The following is a 26580-nucleotide window of genomic DNA, read 5'->3' on the forward strand; positions in this document are numbered from 1 at the left end:
AGGGAGAGTTTGGTGGGCACAGAGAAGGCCCCTTGGGCACAGGGAGAGCTCCCTGGAGCATTGGTGGTGTCCAGAGAAGCCACAAGTGACCCAACCCTTCGCTGGTGGAGGACAGCCCCACTGAGGGAACCTCCAACAGTGATAGGGTTGGTTTTGAGCTAAAAAAGGGGAGATTTAAGCAAGATGTCGGGAAGGAATTCTTCCCTGTGAGGATGGGGTGGCACAGGTTGCCCAGAGAAGCTGGAAAACATTTCCTGACCCCTGGAAGCACCCAAGGCCAGCTCGGATGGGGCTTGGAACACCCTGGGGCGGTGGAAGGTGTCCCTGCTCATGCAGGGGGGTGGAACGGGGTGATCTGAGGTCCCTTCCCACCCAACCCAGCGTGGGATTCCATGATTCCCAGTGCCCAGGCTGGAACTCAGGACACTCGGAGCCGGGCACTGGGAAATGCAGCGTGTAATCTATGCATGAAAAATCCTTGTGAGACAGGAGCTGCTGTGCCTACACACTTCCAGCCTCTTCACATCCAGCCCCTTAGATATTTTTTAAAGCTCTGCCGGAGCACAGCGTCCTTCCATTATGGGCTGCGAAATTGCACCGAGTTGATACCAGGAATAAAAAAAAAAAAAAAAAAGGAGGAAAAAAAATAAAATAATAATAATAATAAAATCTAGCCCTTTTTTTTTTTTTTTTCCCCTTTTCTTCTTTTCCTCCCTTTTTTTTTTTTTTAAAGCCCAGATTTAACTTCAAAGTGAACAGAAACTGCGTCGCCGATGGTCTTGTGCGGAGGGTTGGCTGCGTGTGGAGTGCACTGGGAAGTGCCAGGGAAAGTGCCAGGAAAACACCTCCAGCAGCTGGGTTTGGGGTGCCAGCACGAGGCTCGGTGCTTTGGGGACGTCTCAGGAAGGGTTTCCCGAGATTTGCTGGGTGTGGTGGCCGTGGAGCACAGCGGGGAAGGGAGGATTTCCCAGGCTCCAGCCTGGAATCTCCTCTGACATTCCCGTGCCTGGATTCCCCACCCTGGAGGAGCAGCTCGGCTCATCCCCATGGTCGGATTCCCTGCTTTAGGTGCGAGGTTTTGTGTCCTTCCCAAACCTCCCTAATCAGGGACAGAACATAAAATAAACCAGGAAAACCTCTGGGCTGATGGGATCCTCCTTCCCATCGTTCATAATCGGGAGAAATTCCTGCGGGAGCTGTGACCTCGAGCTGCTGGCACTGTGTGCGTGCCACGCTGGGAAAGGGGCATCCCATAGTGAGGAGACCCGGCGTAAAAACATCCCTGGAATGCTCCAGGCCAGGCTGGAGTGGGCTTGGAGCCTCCTGGGCCAGTGGAAGGTGTCCCTGCCCCAGCTGGAGAGTCCTAAAGGTCTTTCCAACCCAAACCGTTCCCTGATTCCGTGACCCCAAACCGTTATCCCACGAAACTTCTCAACCCGGCCGCCCCTTCCCACCCCTGCGCTCCATCCCTATTCCCCTAACCCCTCTCCAGGCGGATTTTTGGGCTTTAAAAGGAGAGATTTTAGCAGCCCAGGAGCTGGTGAGGCCGTGCCTGGAGCCTGCTGCATCCAGGCCGTGGCTCCCATTTAAATACACTGGGATGGTGTGGGACAGTGTCCATAAAAAGCAATGTCAGGGCAGAGCATCTGATCCGCTCCGGGCAGCTGGAGCAGCTCCCTGATGACTTTTCCAGGTTGTTCCTCATTCCCTCAAACTGTTGCAACACAGAGGGGGCAAAAAAAAAAAAAAAAAAAATCATGGGATGTATATTTATATTTATATTTATATTTATATTTATATTTATATTTACATTTACATTTACATTTACATTTACATTTACATTTATATTTATATTTATACGGATTTGTTCCGTGCCAGCCTCGGGGGATGTGTGGGGTTGAAGGATCGCATCCCCGGATCAGCCTCTCGCCCTGGGACGCTCCAGGCAAACGCTTGGATAGAAAATATTCCCGCTTCTCCCCGGCTCCTGGCGTTTGCCCTTTGCAAGCTGAGGCTCAGGGGTGAAAGTTTTCCCTCGGCACCCACCCGGTCCAGCCCATCAGCACCCTCCGGAGCGAGCGGAAAATGGGATTTTAATAGGGCTGGAGCGGCTGGGAACACCCGTGGTTCCGCTTGAACCGTGGATTTAGGTCACATCCGAAGCTAATGACACTCGTCAAAGTGACATTTGCGTCTTTTCTTTTTGCTAATGGCCCCCCTCTAGTTTGATTTCTGTTTCTATTTTCTTTTCTTTTTTTTTTTTTTTTTTTCGGTTTTAAGAGGTGGGAAAAGCTGTTTGCTCCCTCGTGGAAGTAAAATCCATCGCCAGGCTGCTCAGATGAGTTTTTCACCACCAATCCTTCGCCCCAACCCCCCAAAATCACCCCGGAATTCACGAATAATAAATTATTATCTCCAGAGGGAGCATCAGCTCTTTGATCCCAACCCACAGCACTGGTAGCCCCTGGGATAATTCGATTTTCTGGAATTAAGAGACAGGAGCAACGTTCCAGTTCCTGCTTTTCCCTTTTCTGTCGCATTCAAAAATATTCTCCATCAGATGTTCATGTTTCCTCGATTTGTAACACATTTTAATAATAGGAATCTTTCCCATCGCCTGGATAAATTGTTGGATGCTGCGAGTCCTTCTGGGGAGGGCTCCTCATCAGCTGGGTTTGCCACCCAAAAAGAGCGAAAATTTGCTGAGAAAAAAGACTAAAAATTAATCAGAAAAAGAAAAAAAAAAAAAAAGAAAAAGAAAAAAAAAAGCGCAAAAAATTAACCAAAAAAAGAGCAAAAAATTAACCCAAAAAAGCGCAGAAAATTAACCAAAAAGAGCAAGAAATTAACCAAAAAAAAGGGCAAAAAACTAACGAAAAACTGCAAAAAATAATATCCAAAAAGGAAAAAAAAAAAAGTGCAAAAAACCAATGCCGCCGTCAATATTTATTTCACGCTCGTTATTTATTTCTCCTGGACTTTTATTTCAACTTCTCTACCTCTTCTTTCCCTTTCCAACCAGGAACTGGGCGAAACACCTCATTAATTAAGAATATTCAGAATCCTGACACGGTTTGGCTTGGGGGGAAAAAAAAAATCTCCCCCGGTTTCACGGCAGGGAACTTTCTCCCGGGCCAGAGTGCTCCACAATTCCACCCAAAATATCCCATCCCAAACCTTTCCCATCTTTTTTTTCTTTTCTTTCCCCAGGTTCAGCAGCGTTTTCCCGAGCCTGAACATGGCCGTGAAGCGCCGGGAGCAGACGCTCCAGGACTACAAACGCCTTCAATCCAAGGTGGAAAAATACGAGGAAAAGGAAAGAACCGGCCCCGTCCTGGCCAAGCTGCACCAGGTATTGAGCTGTCCCCAGAGCCACAATCCTGGCAGCATTCCTGGGAAAACCCGGGAAAAGCGTTTTTCCCCCTCCTCTCCGGCATCCTTGCCGCGAGCAGAACGGGTTTTTTTGGGGAAGGATGCTTTTTATCCGCGTAAAAATCGCTTTTTTTGATGGCACAAAACGCTGGTTTCCAGCGCTGGGTGAAGGGAAGGAGCCGCTTTTCCGAGAGAAAGCGGAATTTTTTTCCGGGAGAAGATGGAATCGGAGCCCTGGGAGCTCTGGGGGGGCTCGGAGGCAGCGCAGAGGTCGAGGTTTCCCCCGACCTCGGCGTCTGAGCGAGCAGCTGGATGGGGAAGGGAAGAGATCAGAGCGTTTCCCAGCTTTGTGTTTGCCACCTGTTCCCCCCTCCCCAAAAAAATAATCCGTCTTGGAAAATTGCAGTAATTGGTTAACAGGAAGTTTTGCCAGATTCCCTTTTTTTTTTTTTTTTTTTTTTTTTTTTTTTCTCTCTCCCGAATTTTAGCGGAATCGTGATGAGTTTGTTGGGTTTGGGGTTTGTTTTGGGGGTTTTTTTGTTTGTTTTTATTTCAATACAATCGAATCTTCCCCGGCGTTTTTCCCCCAAAATCTGTCGCTCTGGCAGCACGTGGCTTGATCCTCCCAGGAACAATTGATTCTCAGAGTCAAAGAAAATGTGTTTTTCTGATGAATTTCCCCCCCCTCAAAAAAATGAAGTTTTGTGTTAAAGAACAGCCTGAACAAAAGACACCTCTGGTTTAACAGTAAGCAGCTTATTTTGCTCAGCCTCAGCGACTAAAGCTGAAAATGGGAATTCTTTTGTCCTGGTGATTAAGCAGGGTTTAGTTATTTCATGTATTTTTTCCCCTTAATGAACTTTTGATCTAATTCCACCCCCCCACCCAGAAAAAATCTTAACCAAAGACGGAGTTTAAACACCTGTGGGTGGGAGCCTTGAGCAATCCTGGACCTGGGGTATCCAGAGGGTCTGGATTTGATGGGAAAGGGCCTCGTCTCACCCAGGTATTTTTAATTATTGAGTTGCAATAATTGTTTGCTTCAGGTTTTCTGCTCTTCTGCCCCCTGTGAAATCCATCCCGGGAGTTTTCCCTGTGAGTTCCATCCCAGGAGTTTCCCCCATGAGTTCCGTCCCAGGAGTTTTCCCCCATGAACTCCATCCCAGGATTTTACCCCATTAACTCCATCCCAGGATTTTCCCCACTGAGTTCCATCCCAGGATTTTCCCCCATTAACTCCATCCCAGGATTTTCCCCCATAAACTCCATCCCAGGATTTTCCCCCATTAACTCCATCCCAGGATTTTCCCCCATGAGTTCCATCCCAGGATTTTCCCCCATGAGTTCCGTCCCATGATTTTCCCCCATGAGTTCCATCCCAGGATTTTCCCCCATGAGTTCCATCCCAGGATTTTCCCCCATTAACTCCATCCCAGGATTTTCCCCCATGAACTCCATCCCGGGATTTTCCCCCATAAACTCCATCCCAGGATTTTCCCCCATTAACTCCATCCCAGGATTTTCCCCCATTAACTCCATCCCAGGATTTTCCCCCATGAGTTCCATCCCAGGATTTTCCCCCATAAACTCCATCCCAGGATTTTCCCCCATGAGTTCCATCCCAGGATTTTCCCCCATGAGTTCCATCCCAGGATTTTCCCCCATGAGTTCCATCCCAGGATTTTCCCCCATGAGTTCCATCCCAGGAGTTTCCCCCATGAACTCCATCCCGGGATTTTTCCCATTTAACTCCATCCCAGGATTTCCCCCCTCTGTGAACTCCACCCCGGGAGTTTCAACGCTCCCGATTTCCTGGCAAATGATGAATTTGCTCCTTTGCTGGGATGATTCCAGGCTTCCCCAGCCTGGAGCCCGGTCCATGCCATCCCCCTGGCACGCTGTCCCCGTCCCCAGGGCCGGCGCCGCGGCCGGGCCGGGCTCTCCCGCGGCCCCCTCCCGTCGGAATGGCACCGGGATTAAGTGGCAGACTTGAACCGGTCTAATATTTCACAGCCCACCCCCTCCTGCCCTTTTCCACACCATCCCGGAGACATTTCCCGTTCTCCCCACGCTCCGTTTAAAGGAGCCAGTTGGATGCACCGAGCTGAAGGTCACGGTGACGGTGGGGGCAGGATCCTGGAGCGGCGCTCCTGGGAATCGCGGGGTGAGGGAACATGGAAGTGACCAGGGACCTTCTCCAGCCTGGCTGAGCTCTGGGACTGCGTTTGGTCCGTGTTTTTCTGAAGGAGAGAAGACATGACCTCTCTGGGTGTCCTGTGGTTTTCCAGGGTCACAGCATGGGTCCTACCAGGGTCCATTGGGTGGTCCCACCAGGGTCCATTGGATGGTCACTTGGATCCCACCAGGGTCCATTGGATGGTCACTTGGATCCCACCAGGGTCCATTGGATGGTCACTTGAGTTCCATCAGGTCCATTGAATGGTCATGTGGACCTCACCAGATTCCATTAGATGGTCACTCAAGTCCCATCAGATTCCACTGGATGATCCTGTGGGTCCCATCAGATTCCACTGGATGATCCCCTGGGTCCCACCAGGTTCCATTGGATGATCCCCTGGGTCCCATCAGATTCCATTGGATGATCCCATGGGTCCCACCAGGGTCCATTGGATGATCCCCTGGGTCCCGCCAGGTTCCACTGGATGATCCCATGGGTCCCATCAGGTTCCACTGGATGATCCCATGGGTCCCACCAGGTTCCACCGGATGATCCCATGGTTCCCACCAGGCCGGTCACTGCTTGTCCCCGCAAGCAAGCCAAGCCCCTCGTTGTCCTGGGGTGGCCTCCACGCCAGGAGGGTCCTTGTCCCAGGTGTGTGACCGCCACCCGTGTCCCCCGCAGGCCCGGGAGGAGCTGCGCCCCGTCAAGGAGGATTTTGAAGCCAAGAACAAGCAGCTGCTGGAGGAGATGCCCAAATTCTACAGCAGCCGCATCGATTACTTCAAACCCAGCTTCGAGTCGCTGGTCCGGGCGCAGGTGAGACATCGTCCCTTCCTGGTACCTGTGCCGTGTCCTGTCCCACACTTCCAGCCCTGCCTGTACTTCATCCGCTGGAATTTATCCACCTGGGAATGCCATCTCCTTGAGTTTGGAGTCCTGAGCTCAGGGCGTGATTGGGTGTGAGGTGTTTGTGCTCCTGGTGAGTGGAGAAGAGGCTCCTGGGACATCTCCACACCAAAGATCCGCGGGAAGAGGTGCCCTGAATAACCAACAGCTTTCATTCCCATCCTCCAGCTTCCTTCAGGAACATGCTGCCGCTCCTCCTCCTCCTCCTCCTCCTCCTCCCTTTCCCCTTTCCCTTAGGCTGCAGAGGGGCAGGGTTGGGATCTCACCGAGCTTTGAGAACCTCTGGCACCCCACGCTGGCGCTCCCGGGGCGATCCAGCGCCGGGACGAGGGCGGAACCGGGCGCCGCCCGCGCCGTGGGCGTTTTCCCGCAGCGTTTCGTGTCCGGGAGGTTCCGCAGGGGCCCAGGTGCGCCGCAGGGCGGGTGCTGCCGGGAGCACGTGTTCCATCTCACCTCCGACTCGGGGAGGGGGCCTCTCTGCCGAGCTGCCAGCGAGTTGTCTGCAGGCTGATTCACCTACCAGATGGTGCCGATGCTCCCTGCGCCGCAGGGTGGGTGCTGGGGATGCTGTTCCTGCTGTTCCCTTAGCGATCGGGCGCGGGGCTCCCTGTTCCAGCCCGGAATAATCAGAATTCCCGGAGTCTGGCTGGATTTTCCCCCTTTGGGGACCCACTCCGTGGGTGAGACCTTGAAACCCGAATGTTGTCTGCCCATCTCCGGGGGTTTGTGATCCGTGGGTTTCCTCAGAGAGCAGCTTTGCCCCTCTGGCTGCGTTTGTGTCCCGATTCCCAAGGAATTCGGGGCGAGGAAGGCGTTGGGATAGGTGCGCTCGGAGCGCCCCGAGATGCGAGCGGGGAGCAGCAGGGTGTCGCTGCCGGGGCCGTTTGTGAGACTCTCCATCCACATCCCTCTTCTTCCTCGGGAATCCTCTGCTTCCTTTCCCCGTCTTATCTGCCCTGCCTCTCTTCAGGTGAGGAATTTGTTGGGAAAACGGAGCGAAATCCCGTCTTTAACACCCAAAAAGGCAGCGTCACAACAAAGCTGATGCGTCCCCCGTAGGCTGGACTAAAGCTGGTCCCAGATGGATGCAGCTCCTCACATCCCTCCCTCCCTGCCAGCCTCCATGGGAGCCGCAATCCCTCTTCTTTTCCCGGCACCGGCTGCATCCTTCCACCCCCGGGGAAGGGATGCTGGGAGGAGACCTTGGAACGTTTGTGCCGGGGCTTGGGCTCGGGCTGCGCGTGCCCCCCTGGCTCCGGAGCTCCGCGGAGCGTTTTCCCACCGGAGAGGCTGAAATAAAATGGAAAAGGGATGTGATTTGCCCAGGGTGGTGAGTCAGTGAGGAGCCAGGAATAGCAGCCCGAGCCCTGAGTCAGCTCGGCAGCTGCTCACCTGCGGGCACCTGGCTGGGCAGGGCAGCCTGGAGCATCCCCATCCCGGGTGAGAGCTGCCGTGGGAATGCTGCCCCGCCTTTCCCTCCCCCTGTGCCTCCCGAAGGGGGTCGTGTTCCTCGCTGGAATTCCTATTTCCAGCCTTTTCTGCGGCTCTTTAGGAGTGGGGTGAGGCTGGAGGCGCATCCCGCAAGGGAAGGGCTGGATGGGCTGGGGTTGGGATGTGCTGGCCCCGCGCAGGGCGCTGTGACTTCGGGGTTGTTTCTCCCCGGGTCGAACCCCCCCGTCCAAAGGGAACACCGTGTAATTTTCCTTCTTTTTTTCGGCCCTGGAGGAAGCCGGGAGTTGAAGCGAGACAAACTGTGTGCCGGTGGCGCTGGACGAGCTGGGAAGGGACCAGCTGCCTCTCGGGGAAGGACAAGGACCCTGCTCCCAGCACCTCCATGGGCTGTGACCCAAGGAGACCCTCCCGAGCCTCCTGCCCGGGCGGGCGAGTTCCCATGGCACAGCCTGGCTGTGATCCCGGGGCCGGGTGTCTCCTGACGCCGGGACATGTCCCGAGCTCGCAGGGCTGTAACATTCAACACCAAATTCTTCCCTCCACCCACGGGCCAGGGCCAAGCCAAGGGGAGGCAAATATTTCCCCGGCTGGGGGCTTTGAAGTGGCCACATGGAGATGAAAGGGGGGCAGATTTTGGAGCTGTTGCTGGTGTGAGGCGTGAACAGCACTTCCTTCCCGCTTTGTGCTTTGTTTCCCAGCTAGGAGACGCGAGATTCCTTTGGATTTTAACGGAATTGGGGGGGAAAAAGATGGGGCAGGCAGGCGGGGATGGTGCTGTGGGCTGGGGGAGCCCGGCCCTGCGATTGTTTTTGGGTGGGGCTGCCCCAAAACAAGCTGCTGTGGCCGGGATCTATAGAAAATCCACGGAACACGGCGTCCCCAAACAGAATTAGTTCGAGACAGGTGGACCCGGGGCCGTTGGCTCAGGCTCAAAGGCGACTTGGAGCTGGGATTTGATGGGATGGGGACGGAGCATATGGTATCCATAGCTGGAAAAGTACTGGGCTGGCGGGAGCAGGTAGGGCAGGGCGAGCTGGTGCGGAGAGAGGGGTCCCCCCGCTGTCACTGTCACCAGTTTGGGGTGCATCCCCTCCCTGGGAGGGTCCTCACTCCTGTTTCAGCAGGAGAAATCACGGGGGGATCCATGCCGGTGGATTTTTTTGGGGGGACATTCGGCAGGAGAGGCGCGGCAGTGCCCGGATGGTGCCAGCTGGTTCTGCACTGGGATCTGCCGGGGGAGAGGAGCATCCCCAGGGACACCCTCCAGGCCCTGGGGACACGGGGGGTCCCCAAGGACACCCTCCAGGCCCTGGGGACACGGGGGGTCCCTGGGGAAGGGATTGGTGGCTGTGGATGTGGGCGGAGGGGGAGCAGCACCAAGGGGTTCGCTCTGCTCTGCCCGTTCAGTCCAGTGCGGATGCCTGGGGACAATCCTGGGGACAATCCTGGGGACAATCCTGGGGACAATCCTGCTCATGGAGGAATCCTCAGGGATTTCTGGATCCTGGTGAAGGGAGCAATTCCAGAGCCAGTCCTGGGGGGATAAATGTCCCCAAATCCTGGGGAACAATCCCGAGAGGAATCCTGGGACTGATCCTGAGGGACAAACGTCCCCAATCTTTGGGGGACAACCCTGGGGACAATCCTGGGACTGATCCTGAGGGACAAACGTCCCCAAATCTTGGGGGGACAACCCTGGGGACAATCCTGGGACTGATCCTGAGGGACAAACGTCCCCAAATCTTGGGGGGACAGCCCTGGGGACAATCCTGGCGGGGGGCAGCATCTGCCTCCAGCCCTGCCACCCTGCCAGGATTCATTTCAAGGCACGGGGTTCTTTTTCCGTGCAGGAGTTGGCAGTGCCACTTCGGCCATATGTGAGTGAGCAGAGCCCAGCTGACTCCAGGCTGGGGACAAGGGACATGGGGGGGGCTGCTCCAGGGCTCTGGCACCCCCCTGGCACCGCTGCCCCCCGGATCCCCCCGGCATCACCGAGAGATTTCGGGTGTTTTTGGCACCTCTGGCTTGCAGGGGGGTTCCGAGGTTGTTCGGGGGTGACGCAGCTGTGGGGTTGTGGCTCGGGGTGGGGCGTGCAGGGGTTTTTTGGGGGGCCCTGCCAGCTCAGCCCCGTGTGGGGTTCGTTAGTCACCGTGTAAACGAGCATTGCCGTGACTCAGCCGGCACCGCTGCGTGGGGAGCCCCGGCCACGGAGCAGCCCCCCCAAAAAAAAAACCCCCGGCATGGGAAGCCTGGGAAGGGGGGTTCGGGCAGCGGGAGCTGGAATGTGGAGCCCCACGATGCCCCCTCGGGCCTGCCCAAAAAATCGGCATCGTTTGGAGCAGGATTTAGGGAGCTGGTCTCCATGGAGACCGTGTGTGTGTGTGTGTGTGTGTGCGTGTGTCGCTGCGGGAGCTGCTGGGGCCCCCCTGGGAAATGGGGACAGCGCTGGCATTGCCCACCCTGGGGGGCAGCGCTCCCCAAACCCCCCCCGAGGGACCTGGGGGGACATCCAGCACAGGATCCCACCGCTGGCACGGCACCACCGGGGGTCCTGCAGTGCCAGGGGGTCCCACAGCGAGGTCTGGGGGTCCTGTGGCACCCCAGGGCCCTGCAGTGCAAGGGGTTCTGAGATACCCAGGGCTTCTGCAGCTTTGGGGGTCTCGCGGGTAGCACTGGGGGTCCTGCAGCACCAGGAGCACCCCGGGCAGGACTGGGGGGGGGGTCCCACAGCACCAGGAGCACCCCGGGCAGGATTGGGGGGTCCCACAGACACAGGAGCACCCCAGGCAGGACTGGGGGGGGTCCCACAGCACCAGGAGCACCCCGGGCAGGATTGGGGGGGATCCCACAGACCCAGGGGTCCCACAGGCAGGACTGGGGGGGTCCCACAGACCCAGGGGTCCCACAGGCAGGACTGGGGGGGATCCCACAGACCCAGGGGTCCCACAGGCAGGACTGGGGGGGTCCCACAGACACAGGAGCACCCCAGGCAGGACTGGGGGATTCCCACAGACTCAGGGGTCCCACAGGCAGTGCCGGGGTTCGGCAGGCACGGCTCCAAGTCCTGCAGTACCCGGGGGTCCCACGGCACCAGGGAGCCCCCAGGCAGGGCTGGGGGGGCAGGGCTGGCAGCCCCCCTCTCCCCGCTGGAGCCCGCGCCCGAGCAGCCAACCCCGCTGCCATCTGCCTGCGCTGACCCACGGGCTCCCGCGCCGGCAAGCGCTGCTCGCTGCCGGAGATAATTGGCGGTGCTAATTAGCACGTTATTAACACACCCCTCCTCCTCCTCCTCCTCGCCGTGTTTCTCACGGGGGGCACCGCGCTGCCGGGCGTACCCCCTCTCGCCGTGCCCACCGGGCAGCGGCGGTGGCACCGGTGACAAACACGGGGGACGAGGCGGGCCCGGCCCCGGCGGCAGCCCCGCGGGCGCGGCTCGCAGATGGGGAAAGCGAGCGGAGAAGGGCAGCGCGTTATTAAAACGTGTTGAGTTGTAATAATCCCCGGGGGTGGCATCGCCACGGGGGCGGGAGCTATTTCAGACACCAACGCTGCGGGCGAGGGGCTGCCGAGGGCACCGGGAGGAGGGGGGGAGTGAGCTGGGGAGGAGACCCCCACTACTCCCCTCCCTCCTCAATCCCCCCCTCCCTTTTATCCAACAGGTTGTCTACTACACGGAGATGCACAAGATTTTCGGGGATCTGACGGCGCAGATCGACCGGCCCGGGCTGAGCGACGAGCAGCGCGAGCGGGAGAACGACGCCAAGCTCAGCGAGCTCCGGGCGCTCTCCATCGTGGCCGACGACTGAGGCCAGGCTGGGGCTCGGGGAGGGGATGGGGATCCCCCCCCCTGCACCCCAGCTCCCGTCCCAGGGATGGATTTGTGGGGCTGGAGCTGTTCCCGTCAGCCCCGGGCTCTGCGCTCCTGGCCGGGGTCTGGAGCGTCTCGGTCACTCCGCCGATGAGTTGTGCCTTGAATTTTAGGGGTGTGGAGGAGCAGGAAAGGGAGATGGGGAGTGGGATGCAGGATTGTTTCAGGGTCCAGCCTCCCTGGGCACCTGCAGAGGGTGAGACCCCCGCTCCTCCTCCTCACTTTGTGCCTTAGCAGCCCAGTGACCCCCTCGGGGGAGGCTGAAAAATCACTCCAATCCCATTTTTGGAGGCACGGGGAGAAGAGTGATGCTTTTCCCAGGAATGGTACCAAGGGCCTGCACCCCAGAGCTGGGGTGGGGACAGGTGGGGACATCCCTAAGGGAAACAACCCAGCCAGGAGCAAACCTATGGAAAACCGGGAGGGCTGCAGTGTGCGGGGGAGGAAGGGCCGCAGGGGCTCGGTCGCTTGTCCCCAATAAAGTTTTTGGCAGCGCAGCGCAGCGCAACCGGGGCCGTGTCGGTGTCACTGCCACCACCGGGGCCGTGTCGGTGTCACTGTCACTGTCGCCACCGGGGCCGTGTCGGTGCCGGTGCCACCGCCGGGGCCGTGTCGGTGCCACTGCCGGGGCCGTGTCGGTGCCGCTGTCACCGCCGGGGCCGTGTCGGTGCCGCTGTCACCGCCGGGGCCGTGTCGGTGCCGCTGTCACCGCCGGGGCCGTGTCGGTGTCGGTGCCACTGTCGCTGTCACCACCGGGGCCGTGTCGGTGTCGGTGCCACTGTCACTGTCACCGCCGGGGCCGTGTCGGTGCCACCACCGGGGCCGTGTCGGTGTCGGTGCCACTGTCACTGTCACCGCCGGGGCCGTGTCGGTGCCACCACCGGGGCCGTGTCGGTGTCACTGTCACCGCCGGGGCCGTGTCGGTGCCACCGCCGGGGCCGTGTCGGTGCCACTGTCACCACTGGGGCCGTGTCGGTGCCACTGTCATCGCCGGGGCCGTGTCGGTGCCACTGTCGCTGTCACCGCCGGGGCCGTGTCGGTGCCGGTGTCACCGCCGTGTCGCTGTCGCCGTGTCGCTGTCGCCGTGCCGCTGTCGCCCTCTGCCGCCGCCCGGCCGCCACTGCAGGGGGACACGGCGCGGGGAGCTCCGGGTGTCACCTGGAAGGGACAAACTGGGATTGAACTGGGATTGTGAGGGAGCGGGGAGGAAACGGCGTCAAAGCGCAGGGAGTGGGGTTCTCCAGTAAAATATCGGCGGTTTAGGCCTGAGCTGGCGCCTTAAAGATCAGGAGAGGCTGCCTGGTGTGTGCTGGGATGGGCTGGGTGGGGTGAGAGGTTGGGGGCCCACCCTGGTGGGGTTCTGGTGGAGCTGACGGAGGTCCCTTCCCTGCCTTGGGGGTGGCACGAGGCTCCAGACATCGGGGAAATCATCACCACCTCTTCCTGCCAGGACCTGGGTCTGGCAAAGTCCTGGCAAATCTGCGGGAGCCGGGGAACAGTGGGCACGGGGTGTCCTGGGAAACCCAGCAGGAAATGGGGATGGAGCCCCTAAAACCAAACCTTCCCTTCCCAGCTGGAGCAAAGGGGATGGAGCAGAGCCCTGGGAGTGCTGGTGGCTGTCCCCAGTGCAGGGACACCGCGAGGTGCCCCCGACAGCATCCCGTGCCGAGGCTCCTCCCCAGCTCCCAGCACCGCCGAGAACTTCATCCCTCCCTCTCCCCTCGGCTGTTCCTTCCCAACCACATCACATGCCGGGCCAGGTTTAAGCAAAATAAACCCAGTTGCCACGGTTACCCGGAGCAGGGATGCTAAATATACAGAATATAGATATTTATATGCGTGGATTTAACTGCCACGCACGGAGCCCGTGAGCCCGAGCGAGGGAGACGCTTCCTCACCTCGGGGTGGCTCCAAGTGGGCAAAGACCCCTGGCAGCCCCTGCATGGCCTGGAGGGGTTGATTCCTCCACGGATTCAGCCCCACCTGGGCTCACCTGAACCCACCTGAACCCACCTGCGTGGCACAGCCAGACCTCCCTGGCCACCTCACCCCGAGCGTCCCACCCCTCCTGCACTCAGAGATCCTCAAATCCCAGCTCCTGCTCCCCACCATCAGCTCTGAGTTATCCTCAAATCCCAGCTCCTGCTCCCCACCATCAGCTCTGAGTTGTCCACAAATCCCAGCTCCTGCTCCCCACCATCAGCTCTGAGTTATCCTCAAATCCCAGCTCCTGCTCCCCACCATCAGCTCTGAGTTATCCACAGATCCCAGCTCCTGCTCCGTGCCATCAGCTCTGAGTTGTCCACAAATCCCAGCTCCTGCTCCCCACCATCAGCTCTGAGTTATCCTCAAATCCCAGCTCCTGCTCCCCACCATCAGCTCTGAGTTATCCACAGATCCCAGCTCCTGCTCCCCACCATCAGCTCTGAGTATCCACAAATCCCAGCTCCTGCTCCGTGCCATCAGCTCTGAGTTATCCACAGATCCCAGCTCCTGCTCCCCACCCTCAGCTCTGAGTTATCCACAGATCCCAGCTCCTGCTCCCCACCCTCAGCTCCTCCTGCCCTCCCAGCGCTCAGGAGAGGGATTTCACCCCTGGAAACTTAACCCGGGGATTCACTCTGCGTGCTCTCCGCAGAGCTTGGGGAGGAGAATTCCACCTTTTGTAGTAAAAAGCGGATAATTACCGGGTTTTGCGCCACCCACAAGATCCCAGCGTTAACAGGGAGAGCTGGCAGGAAGGGAAAATTAACTCTACAATGCGGAACGTGCTCGGCCTGGGCGTCTGAGGCACCCCTGGGTGACTGAGGCACCCCTGGGTGAAGGTTCCTCAGCACTCAGACCTCCAGGAGCAGAGGGAAGGGAAGCCCTGCTCCAGGAGGATCCACGTGAGTGGCAGTGGGGCCGTCCCAGGATGGGGAGCATTCCCTGCTGATGAGCAAATCTTCCTCCTTTTCCTCCCCATCAGGACCTGGGACTCAGCCCGGCGGTGTTGCAGCGATCCCCACTGTCCCCTTCCTCCCCAAAGCCCCCGACCCCCTCGGTTTAGCAGAATCCAGCACCGCCAATCCCAAGCGTTTTCCTCACAAATTAACCCTGATCCAGGCCTGCCAACACCAGCACACGTCTGGATCCGCACCTTGGTTTTCCTTGTGGGATGCTCGGGAGCTTCCCCTTGCTCCGGGTGATCCATGGGGTGCTGGGGTGGGAAAGAGAGGCTCAGACCTCCCTCATCCTCCTCACCTGCGCCCTGAAAGGAGAACCAGCATCCCCTGGACCAGCCTCAGCATCCTCCTTGGGATCAGCCGGTGAGGAGGAGGAGGAGGATGGATGGAGGTGGCAGAGGAGGGGGTACCCACACTCCCACCCCACACCAGGAGCACCCAGCCCCGTCCTTTCCCCGGCTCCCTCCCCGTTGTTCCTCACCCCGGGGGCTCAGGAGAGCAGAGGGGGAGTTTGGTGCTGGAAAAGGGGGGGGGAACACAAGGCACCCCCTCCTCACCACCAGATGTGCTCCAAAAACCCTTCAGCACCCCCCGCCAGGGAGCCCCGGCCGTGAGGATGGACGGGGCGGGGATGAGCACTCACGTTTCCCGGGAAGGAGCGGTGGGACGCAGGAAAGCTGCGGCTCCGGGGATGCCCCGGGTGGGAGCGGTGCCGGGCGGGCTCGGGAGGCACTGCGGGATTCACCGCTGGGAAGGGAAAAAAAAAATGAAATAAACAAAAAAACCTCCAAGTGACAGTAGGAAATCAGCGGGAAACGGGAGGAAGGGAGGGATAAGGGGATACCTGATGGGAGAGCGCCCGGCCGGGGCTCGGGGCTGCATCTTCCTCACCTGCGGCACCGCCGCGTCCCGCGCAGAGCTGGCGACACCACGAGGGGCTCCAGCATGGCCAAAACAGCGTCGAGCCCCTCCTCACCCGCCCCCCCAAACCGGGGAGACCCCCTCGAGAAAGCCGCGGTGATCCCGGGAGCATCATCCCCGCTCCCGCGCCCCCTCCCCACCAACCCGCCCGCGGAGCAGCTGGAGCGGCCCGGGGGGCTCCGGGGGGCTCCGGGGGGCTCCTGAGCTTTACCCCCGCCCCGGGGCAGCGGGACCCCTCCGGAGCCCGTCCGGGCAGGGGGCTCGGGGGAGACCCGGGGCAGGGGGCTCAGCAGCCGCTTGAACCGTCCGTGGGACCGGGCCCGGTGGGACAAAAGGGGCGGAAAAGCCGTCGGAAGTGATGCGGCGGTGACGTGTCCTGGCGTGACGTCACGCCGGGAGTCGGAGTGTGACGTCACGGCGCGGCGGCCATGGAGCACCGCGCTAAGAGCCGCAGCTGTATGCGTGAAATGACTTTATTGGGGAAAAAGAAAAAAGGTGAAAGGGGGGTGCGCCGGGCCGGGGACCGGCCCCGGGCGGGCGTGACGTCATAGGGCGAGGCGTGACGCAGTTCCTCCATCCAGGCGCGGCGGCGGGAGCGGGATCCCCGCGGTTCTACCTGCAGCGGCGCCCCCGCAGGGACCGGCGGGTCAGGCGGGTGAGCAGCACCTTCACCCGGCCCCAGTGCGAGCGCCCGTCCTGCCGGGAGAGCAGGGGTCAGCGGCGGGGAGCGGCGGGACCCCCCCGGCCACAGCCCGGCACCCCCCGGCCCTACCTTGTCCGGTGCCGGGACCCCCGCCCCGCCCTCGGAGGGCTCCAGCAGGCTGGGGGAGCTGACCGAGTGTCCCCACATCCTCCGGCACGGCCCGGGCTCAGCTGCGACATGGGGAGGGGGAAAAAAGCTGCTCAAACTTGGGGAGAGGGCATCGTCCTGCCCCCCTCACCCACCCGGAGCCGGGTGCCGCCGTCCCACCCCCATTCACCCGGCAGCGCTCCTGCCGTTCCCGCATCCCCCAAACTCACCCGGCCCCCGGTCCCGTCATCTCACCTGGCGCCTGGCTGTCGGAGCAGGAGCGCTGCCGGAACCCCGAATCCCTCCACGCCCCCAAATCCTGCCGCGGAGGCTGCCGGCTGGGCTGCAGGGCACAGGCACCGGGTGAGCCGGGACCCCCGCGCCCCCTCTCCCCGTGCATCCCCCTCCCTCCCTCCCTCCCCGCGGCGCTCACCAGCGTGGCCGGGCGGGCGCAGCGAGCTCCGGCCGCCTGCTGCCGCAGGGCTCGGTTGTCCTGCTGCAGCCGCGCCAGGCGCTCCAGCATCTGGCACATCTGCTCCAGGTAACGCAGCCCCTGCCCCGACACCGCCTCCTCGGGCACAGCCCGGGGGTCCCGAGGGCCGCCTGGTGACCGAGCGCCCCCGGCAGCAGCCGCCGCCCCCTGGGGCTCCCGGGGGTCCCGAGGTGGCTCCGCCAGGTCGGCGGCGCTGGCGTTGCGCCGGCTGAGCTGGCGAGGGCAGCGCTGCCTCCTGCTCCGCTGCGCTGCCTGCAGCAGCCTCCTGCCGGCCGAGCGGCTCCGGGGGGGCTCCTCTCCGGGGGGCTCCTCTCCGGGGGGCTTCTCCGCCAGGAAAACGTCGAGGGAGAAGCCGCTCTCGGAGCCCAGCGGCGTGCAGGGAGAGTGCTCGTTGCTGGCCATCTCCACGCCGGAATCCTCGGATTCGGGGAAGCTCCCGCCTGCCGGGGGGCTGCTGGGGGGCTGCGGGGGGGGTCCCCGGGTGCTCATGCCCCGCCGGGGCTGCCGAGGGCTGTCCTGCAGCCGGCGGTAGACGCTGGCGGAGGTGCGCACGATGCAGCTCTCGGCCGACTCCCAGGGACCATCTGCGAGGGGAAGAGAGGACGGGTGGGCTCGGCTGGGGGGTCCCCGGGCAGAGAACTGGGTGCTCAGCACCCCTCCGAGCCCCCCGAGCAACTCCCGGCCCTGCCCGAGGCCCCCACTCCAGAGGGTCTCTCCAGCCAGGAATGCGCTCCTACAACCCCAGGGAGTTGTTTTCACTCCCCAAAAACACAACCCCGGCCTCCCCCATCCTCCTCCTCCTCCCGAGCCGCGCTGCTGAGCTGCTGGGGGGGCACCCACTGCCCCCACCCTGACCTGGGCAGGGCTTTGGGGCCGGGATTTTCCTGTACCCCACTCCAGATCCGTGCCGGTAACCCAGGACCCGGATCCGAGATGGTTCCAGGGACCGCCAGCTCCTGGCTCTTGTCCCCGTAGGATGGGGGGCATCGCCAGCCGGGGTGTGCCCCCCACCACCCCGCAGCTCCAGGTGGGATTGCGGCGCATCCACGGGAAGGTCTCGGCATTCCTCGCCCAGCGCTCGCTCCCTTCCCAGCCAGGGCTCAGGGAGGTGGGAACGGAGCTTGGGCACCTCCTGCGGGCCGCTCGCCCCCCAAAAAGCCCCTCTCGGGGGCCGACACCCCCGTCACAACCGCACTCACAGCAGCTGAACCTCCTCTTCCAGACGGCGAGGGAGCCGCCCCACATGGCCGGGAGCCGCAGCCGAGAGCCGGGCGCGCGTCCCGGAGCTCCCTTTTATAGGCGGCGACGGGCCCTGCATCCAGAGGCGCCTCATTACAGGACCGGTTCCCAACTGGTTCCCCGCAGCGTTTGGGATCGGCGATACTGGCTGGGCCGGTGGTTAAGGATTCCCTTCCCAGCCGGGAAGGCGAGAGGGTTGTTTGGGTGCCGGCAGGCAGCCAGGTGCCGGCTGCATCCCACCGGATTCCAGAAAACTCACTCGGGACTCCAGCGTGGGCTGAATTACACCGCTCGGGGGTCTCAGCGCTCCCCAGTTCCTGCCCCTCCTGCAGCCACAGCGCTCACCGCGCGTCCCTCGGCGGCTGCAGAGGCCGAGGGGAGCCGGGAAGTGGCGGCCCAGCCTCGGGACAATCCGGCCCTTGAGTGGGATTGAATCCCAGGAATTCCGGGGGGCAGCCCGTCCGCCCCAGCAGGATTGAATCCCAGGAATTCCGGGGGGCAGCTCCTCCAGCGCAGCTGCCGGCATCCCGGTTCCCACACGCCGCAATTCCACAGGCTCCGGGACCCCGCGTGCCGAGGGGCTGGAATCCCCCGCCCCCACGGGGGTGTCACCGCAGCCCCACCCGCGTGGGGGGCGTGGGGGTCCCCATCAGCTCCTCCCGGGGGTCTCCCCCCAGCGTCGGCAGCTCCAGCTCAGCCCCCGGCAGCTGCCAGGTGTTGCTGCTGGTGGGAACCCTCTTCAGCACAAACTGGGGGTTCCAGGGAACCCCCCCGCTTCCTTCTCAAGCACAGAAAGCACAATTCGGGGTTCCAGGGGGAAGCCCGGGTTCCCTCTCAAAGCAGAGATCCCTGAGCACCATCCTCGCCTGTTGGACACCCCGAGGGGAACCCCAAAATCCACGCCGGATGCTTGGGGGGGGTCCCCCACAGCCCCGGGGGCACCGACTCACCGGGGTCACCGCGGAGCGGCTGCACCCTGAAGGCTCCGCGGCGGCGCAGCATCCTCGGGCTGTACCGGGAGCGAGGGCGTGGAACCGGGGAGTGGGAACCGGGCAGGGAGCACCGGGAACCGGGCAGGCGCCACAGCGGCTGCTCCTCCGCTCCTTTATGGGGCAGGGCTGGGGGGCGGCACGGCCCCGGGGCGGGGCGGGGGTGGGGGGGCCGCCCCCTGCTTGGGCAGCCGCGTTGCCCCCAGCCCCAGCTGCGTTATGCCAGGAGGGCTCAAAGCGTTTATGCCCCTCTTTCTTCTCGTCTGGAGAGGGCGGGCAGCATCGTCATCCTCCTCCCTCCCTGGGTGTCATAGAGCCGTGGAACGTTTGGGGTGCCAAGGGACATCGAAGCCCGTCCAGTGCCACCCCTGCCGTGGGTGACACCTTCCCCGAGCCCGGGTTGCTCCCAGCTCTGTCCAGCCTGGCCTTGGACACTTCCAGGGGCAGCCCCAGCTGCTCCGGGGTGATTAATTGGGAATTCGATGGTGAGAGCTCCATGACCGAGCCCGGGGCGCGCCCCAAACAAACCCCAGTGAGACCCGAGGCAGGAGGGGACAGGGGGATCCCGGCTGTCCCTGTGCAGGGGGACAGGAGAAGGGACAGGTCCCTCCCAGGCCGCTGATAACAGCAAAGCCCAGATAAGAGCAAAGCCCAGATAAGAGCAAAGCTCAGATAAGAGCAAAGCCATCCCCGTGCGCGCGGGCACGGAGGGCGATAAGAGCACCTGGGGCAGGACAAAGGCCTCGGCCAACAACCCCCAATAAACCCGGACACTTCCCAGGGACGCCGGGAGCAGGGAGGGGCGATCCAGCCCTGCGGGCAGCCCTGACCTTCCCGGGAGCAGGACGAGACCCCTGCCGAGCCCTGGACCCCCACCCCGGGTGCAGGCAGAGGGGGGCTGAGGGGTCCCTGTCTGCACCCCGGGTTTGGGGTTTTTACCAATCCCCCTGCCCTGGGGTCCGGGCACAGAGCAGACACGGCCGTGGAGTGAATATATATTATATTTATAAAGAATCTGGTTTAATTCCTGGGAAAAGCCCTTTGCAGTCAGTGCACAAGCGGTGCCAGCCCCCTCTCCGGTACCCAAGTGCTCAAGCCACTCCCCCCCCCACCGCAGTGTCCCCCCGGTGTCCCCCAGGCTGAGAACTCACCCAGCTCATCTCACACGCCCGCAAAGCGGTGAAGATGGGCATCCCCCACCCCCAAATCCATCGCCAGCCTGGCAGCGCCCTCAGCCCCCCAGGCCGGCCCTGGGGTCACGGGGGACGCCGGCTCAGGAGCGGGGGGACACAGGGACGGGCCCCCCCGGGGGTCCCTGGTAGCGCAGGCGGGCGTGTTTCTCGCAGAACAGCTCGTCCCCCACCCAGAAGTGGCCGCGCATCTTGAGGCTGAGGCCGCAGTCGGCGCAGGTGTAGCAGGACGGGTGTCGGTAGCGGCCGTCCTGGATCCGCACCGCCTGCGTCCTGCGGGGACAGCGGCTCAGCCCGGGGGGCGCGGCGGGGCCTCAGCGTCCCCTCCCGCCCGCGCTCAGCGCCGTCGCGGCCCTGGAGCCATGGCAGGGATGGATCCTGCCCTGGGACCACCCTGAGCCCCTCTCACACCCCAGGACCACCCTGAGGGAGCAATGGCAGGGATGGATCCTGCCCTGGGACCGCCCTGAGCCCCTCTGACACCCCAGGACCACCCTGAGGGAGCAATGGCAGGGATGGATCCTGCCCTGGGACCCCCCGGCCCCCAGCCCCATTCCCACCCCACAATCCCATTTTAACCCCGCCGGGAGTGACATCAGGGATCCATCCTGCTCTGGGACCCCAGCCCCATTCCTGCCCCACAATCAGCCCCACTTTAACCCCGCCGGGAGTGACATCAGGGATCGATCTTGCCCCACAATCAGCCCCATTTATAATCCCATCGGGAGTGACATCAGGGATCCATCCTGCCCCACAATCAGCCCCATTCCCGCCCCACAATCTCACTTTAACCCCGCCGCGAGTGACGTGGGATCGATCCCGCCCCACCCACAGCCAGGATCAGCCGCATTTTCTCCCTGCCGGGAGCGATGTCAGCCACAGATCCCGCCCCGGGGACACCCCCACCCCCGAGGGCAGCCCCTTTTCGGCTTTGCCAAGAGGGATGACAGGGACGGAGCCAGCCTCGGGACCCCCCCCGAGCCCCCAGCCCCACTCACGCGATGCTGCTCCCGCACTTCTCACAGACGTGCAGCTTCTGCACCCCGGCCACGGGCTTGCGAGCCCCGGCCGAGAGGCGGCTGGGGAAGGGGGCTGCGGGACCTCCTGTGGGGACACGAGGCCATCAGGCTCCTGCCACCCCCTTTCCAGACCTCCCAGCTCCCTCCGTGCCCCCCTCACCCCCTTCCTCGTCCTCCAGAGCCTCCTGGAGCAGGCGGAAGGTGCTGGATTGCCGCGGGGCCGCCCGCAGCTCCCGGCGCTCCTGCAGCATCTTGTAGACCTCCGAGTCCTCCTCCAAGCGCCTCATGGCCGGCTCCGAGCCCTGGCTGCGGGAGGGGAGGGGTTTTTTTGGGGGGGGGGATTCCCGAATTCCAGGATCCACCCGGCTGCGCCCCCACCGCCCGTCCGCCACCTGCTCCCTCCGCCCCGGGAGCTGCCCCAGCCTGCCCGGCCCTCCCACGGCCCCACCTGCCTGCAGGTGAGTTAACCCCTTCCGCGGGCACCCACGGGTGACGAATCGGCGTGGGGACGCGGGTGTCCCCCCCGCACGGCCCCCGGCCCCTCTCCGTACCTGTGGCAGGTGCCGGGAGCGGGGGACGAGAGGCGCCTCTCCCTGGGGGTCTCCCAGGGGGTTTGGGGGGCTCCGAGCTCCGGTGAGGGTGGGCGGGGGGGTGGAGGCAGGGCCGGGCCCTGCGAGCTGTTCTGGCGGCTCAGGCGTCCCCGCTCCTGGCAGGGGGAGAAGTGACGGATGTCCCGGGGTGCTCCCTGTCCCCCCAAGGAGCCGGGGTGTTCCCCCAAGCACAGAGGTGAAGCTGCTCCTCCCTCCCACCCAGGCTGGGGTCAGCCGGACCCCCCAGAGGGGCCAGGGCAGCGCCCCCACCCCAAAACCCTGCTCCCCTCCCCTCCATCTGCTCCTGCTTAGCGGCCCCGGCGCGGCCGGGAAGCGCAGCCCCGGCTAAGTGGAAGCCGATGTTCCCGGGAGCAGCTGCCGCGCAGATGGGAATGAATCCCCGGGGTGGGCACAGGGACCCCCTGCCCCGAGCCGCCGAGAGGGAGAGGGGCAGCGCTCAGGCTCTGGGGGGGACGAGGGACGAGCTAAAATCAAGCACGGGAGGAGCCGGGCCTCGGCCTCGTCCCTGCGGCAGGGATGCGAGGAAGAGTGGGGTGGGTCCAAGGGCAGCCCCCCTCAGCACCCCCTGAGCACGGGGGCTTGGGTGGGGGTGTCTGAGCTGGGAGGGACCCTGGGGGACAGGGATGGACCCTATGGGGCAGGGATGGACACTCCAGGACAGGGATGGAGACCCCAGGACAGGGATGGACCCTATGGGACAGGGATGGACACTCCAGGACAGGGATGGAGACCCCAGGACAGGGATGGACCCTATGGGGCAGGGATGGACACTCCAGGACAGGGATGGAGACCCCAGGACAGGGATGGACCCTATGGGACAGGGATGGACCCTATGGGGCAGGGATGGACACTCCAGGACAGGGATGGACACTCCAGGACAGGGATGGACACTTTGGACAGGGATGGACCCTGTGGAACAGGGATGGACCCTATGGGGCAGGGATGGACACCCCAGGACAGGGATAGACCCTGTGGGACAGGGATGGACCCTATGGAACAGGGATGGACCCTATGGAACAGGGATGGACCCTGTGGGACAGGGACGGGCCCTATGGGACAGGGATGGACCCTCCAGGACAGGGACAGACCCTATGGGACAGGGATGGACCCTATGGGACAGGGACAGACCCTATGGGACAGGGATGGACCCTATGGGACAGGGACAGACCCTATGGAACAGGGACGGACCCTCTGGGACAGGGATGGACCCTATGGAACAGGGACGGACCCTCTGGGACAGGGATGGACCCTATGGAACAGGGACGGACCCTCTGGGACAGGGATGGATCCTATGGGGCAGGGATGGACCCTGTGGGACAGGGACAGCCCCTGTGGGACAGGGACGGACCCTCCGGAGCCGGCACCGGGGCAAACGAGGAGCTGTGGAGGAAGGAGGGAGCGGGCGGCCGGAGGAGCCAAGGGGCGGCCGGGGCTGCGGCCAAAGGCAGCTGGGATGGGCCGCGCTCGGGGCCGCGGCGCTTCCCAATTTGGGCTTGAAAAACAAGAAAAAGAGAAAGCAGGGAGGGAGGAACGGAGGAGGGAGACGCCAAGCCCGGAGCCAGCGGCTGCCCGCAGGGAGGGATGGCGCGGCCGCGGAGCTCGGGGGTGGAGGAGGCGTCCAGCCCCCCGGGCATCTCCATCCTGGTGCCGGGGTACCCCACCGCGCCGCGGGGCCCTGCCCGGCCGACACCCCAGTGCCCCGGGCTGGCGGCAGCGGGGCTGGGCCCTCCCAAACTGGTTTGGCCTCCCCGGGCCGGCGCCGCTGCCAAAAGAGGAGCAAAAACATCCCTGGGCAGGTGCGGGACACCCGCGGCGCCCAGCGCAGACGGGGACCCTCAGGGGCGGCGGGGCCCTGGGGGGGCACAGGGGGCGGTTTGGGGGCTCGGAGCGCCGTAGTTTTGGGGTTCAGAGGAGGTTGGTTCAGGGGTTTAAGGTGAGGCGGTTTGGGGGCTCGAGGGGGGAAAGGTTTAGCATTGCGAAGGAGGAGAGTGTGGTGGTTTGGGGTTTAAAGTGGGGTTTGGGGGTTCAGAGGGGGATGGTTCGAGGCTTCAAATAGTTTTGGTGCCCCCCCAGCATCTCTCTGCCTGGCCCCCCGCAGCCCCCCAGCTCCCTGCTCACCTGGGGGAGGCCGGGACAGGCGAGCTCCTGCTCCACGGGGTGCGAGCTGGGGCAGAGAACGGAGACATCAGGGGGGTCCCCGACCCTCCCCAGACCCCTCCCCACCGCCCAGCCCCACACCCGGCGGGTGCAGCCTCACCTGGCTGCAGGTGGGTGAGCCAGGGGTGCCAGGCTGCGCTCCAGCGTCCTCAGGGCCCCTTGGCTCTCACTCCTCATCCTCAGCGTGTCCTGGGGAGGGGAGGGTGACACCGGCAGCTGCCACCGGCCCTGGCTGGGGCTCAGGGGGCTCCGGGGGTGCCCAGGGCTCACCTGGAAGCGCGTGGCCAACATCTCGGGCGAGCTGTCCCCGTTGGCGTGGCTGGGAGGTGGCACCGGGCACCTGGGGGCCGAGGGCGGGCAGCGGGGTTCGGGATCTGCCCCGGGAGCCGCGGGGTCCCCAGCCGGGACCAGTCGGCCAGGTAACGGCTGCCAGGCCTCGTTAGCAGCCGACTCCTTAATTAGAGAGCCGGGACAGGCTCCCCCGGGGATGGCACCGCCCCAGGAGCCACCGGGGGAGGGGAACAAGGGACACCGGCGTGGTTGGGGACGTTTGGGGACCCCAGGGCCGGGTGTCCCGGCTGTTCCCAGCTCTCACCTCTCCACCTGCAGCCGGAGCTGCCCGCGGCTCTGCTTGATCTTGTTCTGCGCCTCCACGTTGAGCATCTCGGCCGCGCTGTCGCCGTTGATGGTGACAATGACATCCCCCGGCCGGAGGTCACCCGCGGCCGCCTTCCCGTGCTCCGTCACCTCCGCGGAGAAAGAAAGGGGACGTGGGACGGTCCCGGTGACCGCCACCCCGGGCAGCCCCAAGCCCTGAACCCCACCCTGCGGAAATCTCCAGGGTCCTCACAGAACAGCACCGGACCCTCTGCCAGGAGGGGACCGCGGCCTCGGGAACCCCCGGAAATTTGGCACAGCCCAGCCCAGCCCGGGGGCCGCGGGAGCCCCTCCTGCCACCCTCGCCAGCCGTGGGCCGCTCTCACGGAGCAGGATTCCTCAAGGACAGCAAACAGGATCCTCTCCCCGCCCCGAGCGGCCTCTCCCGGCCCGGGGGACACGTGGGGGGGCTCCTACCTTGGAGACCGTGATGGGCTTCCCGAAATCTCTTCCCCCAGAGATGCGGAAGCCCCACGGGGCCGGGCCGGGCAGCGTCACCGTCACCGGCATGGCAGCGGCGGCTCTGGGAGGGCAGGAGCGCGGTGTCAGCGACGGGCGGCAGCGAGGCAGAGGGGACCCCGCTCCTCCCGCTCAGAGACCACCCAAGGACGGTCCCGCTGTCGCCGAGGGTCCCCAGCGCCGGCAGCGCGCTCCTTCCGGGGAGGGGAGCCCGCTCCTCGCAGGGTGTCAGCAGCCACCGCCGCTTCCTCCTCGTCCCCCGGGGCTGGCGGCTTCCTCCCCCGGGCCCAGGGGGTTCCAGGCACCCGGCGCTGCAGCCGACACAGCCAAGGTCGTTCCCAGGAGCCGGAGCGAGGCAGGAACTCGGTGACGCCTTGGCAGCAAGGCCAGCGCTGTGGCCTGGCACAGCCCAGCCAGCGGCGTTTGAGGGTTTGGAGGGGAGGATGTGGCCGCCAGGGACGGGTCCTGGTGCTCAGCGCAGCGGGCTCCGACACCCGGCAGGGACCGGCAGCGCCGGTGCTTCATCCCGCGGCAAATCCACGCTGGTAGAGGACGCTGAGGATCCCCCGGGGGTGGCGCAGGGGGCCAGAGGCGCCCCGGAGAGCGGAGCAGCCCTTGGGGTGGGTGGGAATGGGCAGCCGCATCCCCTAAATCCGCACCAGATCCCATCCCATCCATCCCGCCACGGCCTGGGAGAGCTGGGGAGCCCGTCGGGAACCGGGCACCCCGTCCGCAGCCGCCGGGAATGTTAAAAATCCCAGGAGCACAAAGAGGGGCTTGAGAGGCTGCCCGGAAGAATTTCCTGGGCTGGGCTTCCAGCGCCGGGAGGAAACCCCAAACCCCAAACCCCCTCCCCATGGCCTGCTCAGCATCCCTGCGCAGCCAGGGCTGCCAGCCCGGGGACCCCCACAGCCAGCTGGGCACCGACCCCAGACCCCCCAACAGAGGCAGAGCCCCTTCTCCGGACCCCGCACCCCTTCTCTAAACCCTGCACCCCACTTCTCCAGCCCTGTCCCCAGCCCTGTCCGTGCTCCCCCTCTCCATCCCCCGCTCCCCACCTGTGTCCCCGCTCTGTCCCCGCCGCACAGCGACGCCTTTGTGCCCGCGGCGACTGGCGCTGCCGCCTGGCACCGGCGGGGCGAGCGGCGGGGACGGGCGATGCCAGGCGACGCGGGGACTTGGCACTCGCGGGGATTCGGGGACGCAGCGGCGGGACCTGCCCTCGCATCCCTCTCCAGCCCCGGGCACCCACGGACGGAATTCTCCCCCCACAGCCGGAGCCCCCCCCGCGCCCCCCACGCACTCACCGGGGCGGCCGAGCCGGGGCGGC

At 63.5% G+C, this 26580-nt stretch overlaps 3 protein-coding genes and 1 long non-coding RNA gene across 5 annotated transcripts in view; 1 reads left to right on the plus strand and 3 right to left on the minus strand.

The window, feature by feature from the left end:
- BIN3 (bridging integrator 3) overlaps positions 1-12282 on the plus strand; it is a 44210-nt gene extending 31928 nt beyond the window's left edge. For both annotated transcript variants that reach the window (XM_040087688.2, XM_040087689.1), the window contains exons 7-9: positions 3211-3352; positions 6236-6370; positions 11572-12282. In XM_040087688.2, coding sequence (XP_039943622.1) covers positions 3211-3352; positions 6236-6370; positions 11572-11718 — 424 coding nt within the window. In that variant the 3' untranslated portion in view covers positions 11719-12282. The remainder of the gene's footprint in view (positions 1-3210; positions 3353-6235; positions 6371-11571) is intronic.
- Positions 12283-12866: 584 nt separating this feature from the next.
- Positions 12867-15462, minus strand: LOC120764019 (uncharacterized). Its single transcript, XR_005704151.2, has 3 exons — positions 15369-15462; positions 14920-15030; positions 12867-12938 (listed from the first exon to the last, which is right to left on the minus strand). It is a non-coding gene; the product is annotated as an uncharacterized LOC120764019 (long non-coding RNA).
- Positions 15463-16101: 639 nt separating this feature from the next.
- C28H8orf58 (chromosome 28 C8orf58 homolog) lies at positions 16102-20350 on the minus strand. The gene is given in 7 exon segments (XM_040087604.1): positions 16102-16389; positions 16392-16519; positions 16692-16779; positions 16870-17513; positions 19119-19338; positions 19340-19420; positions 20309-20350. Coding segments are annotated over 7 exon segments (1278 nt in total). The 3' UTR covers positions 16102-16314.
- Positions 20284-26343, minus strand: PDLIM2 (PDZ and LIM domain 2). Its single transcript, XM_040087686.2, has 10 exons — positions 26309-26343; positions 25209-25314; positions 24730-24881; positions 24405-24474; positions 24235-24323; positions 24096-24141; positions 21918-22072; positions 21527-21672; positions 21346-21451; positions 20284-20620 (listed from the first exon to the last, which is right to left on the minus strand). The coding sequence occupies exons 2-10, from the start codon at positions 25299-25301 to the stop codon at positions 20431-20433; spliced, it is 1047 nt and encodes a 348-aa protein (XP_039943620.1). The 5' UTR covers positions 25302-25314; positions 26309-26343; the 3' UTR covers positions 20284-20430.
- Between the last annotated feature and the right edge of the window lie 237 nt (positions 26344-26580).

The sequence above is a fragment of the Hirundo rustica genome, chromosome 28, assembly GCF_015227805.2.
Source record: "Hirundo rustica isolate bHirRus1 chromosome 28, bHirRus1.pri.v3, whole genome shotgun sequence".
Lineage (NCBI taxonomy): Eukaryota > Metazoa > Chordata > Aves > Passeriformes > Hirundinidae > Hirundo > Hirundo rustica.

What these genes read in the sequence shown, in the direction of transcription:
- PDLIM2 (XM_040087686.2), bottom strand. Translation starts at nt 25,301, where the DNA reads ATGCCGGTGACGGTGACGCTGCCCGGCCCGGCCCCGTGGGGCTTCCGC. An exon ending in AGCCCATCACGGTCTCCAAG is followed by an intron (nt 24,882 to 25,208) that starts GTAGGAGCCCCC and finishes TTCTCCGCGGAG; the next exon opens with GTGACGGAGCACGGGAAGGC. An exon ending in TCTGGAGGACGAGGAAGGGG is followed by an intron (nt 21,452 to 21,526) that starts GTGAGGGGGGCA and finishes GTGTCCCCACAG; the next exon opens with GAGGTCCCGCAGCCCCCTTC.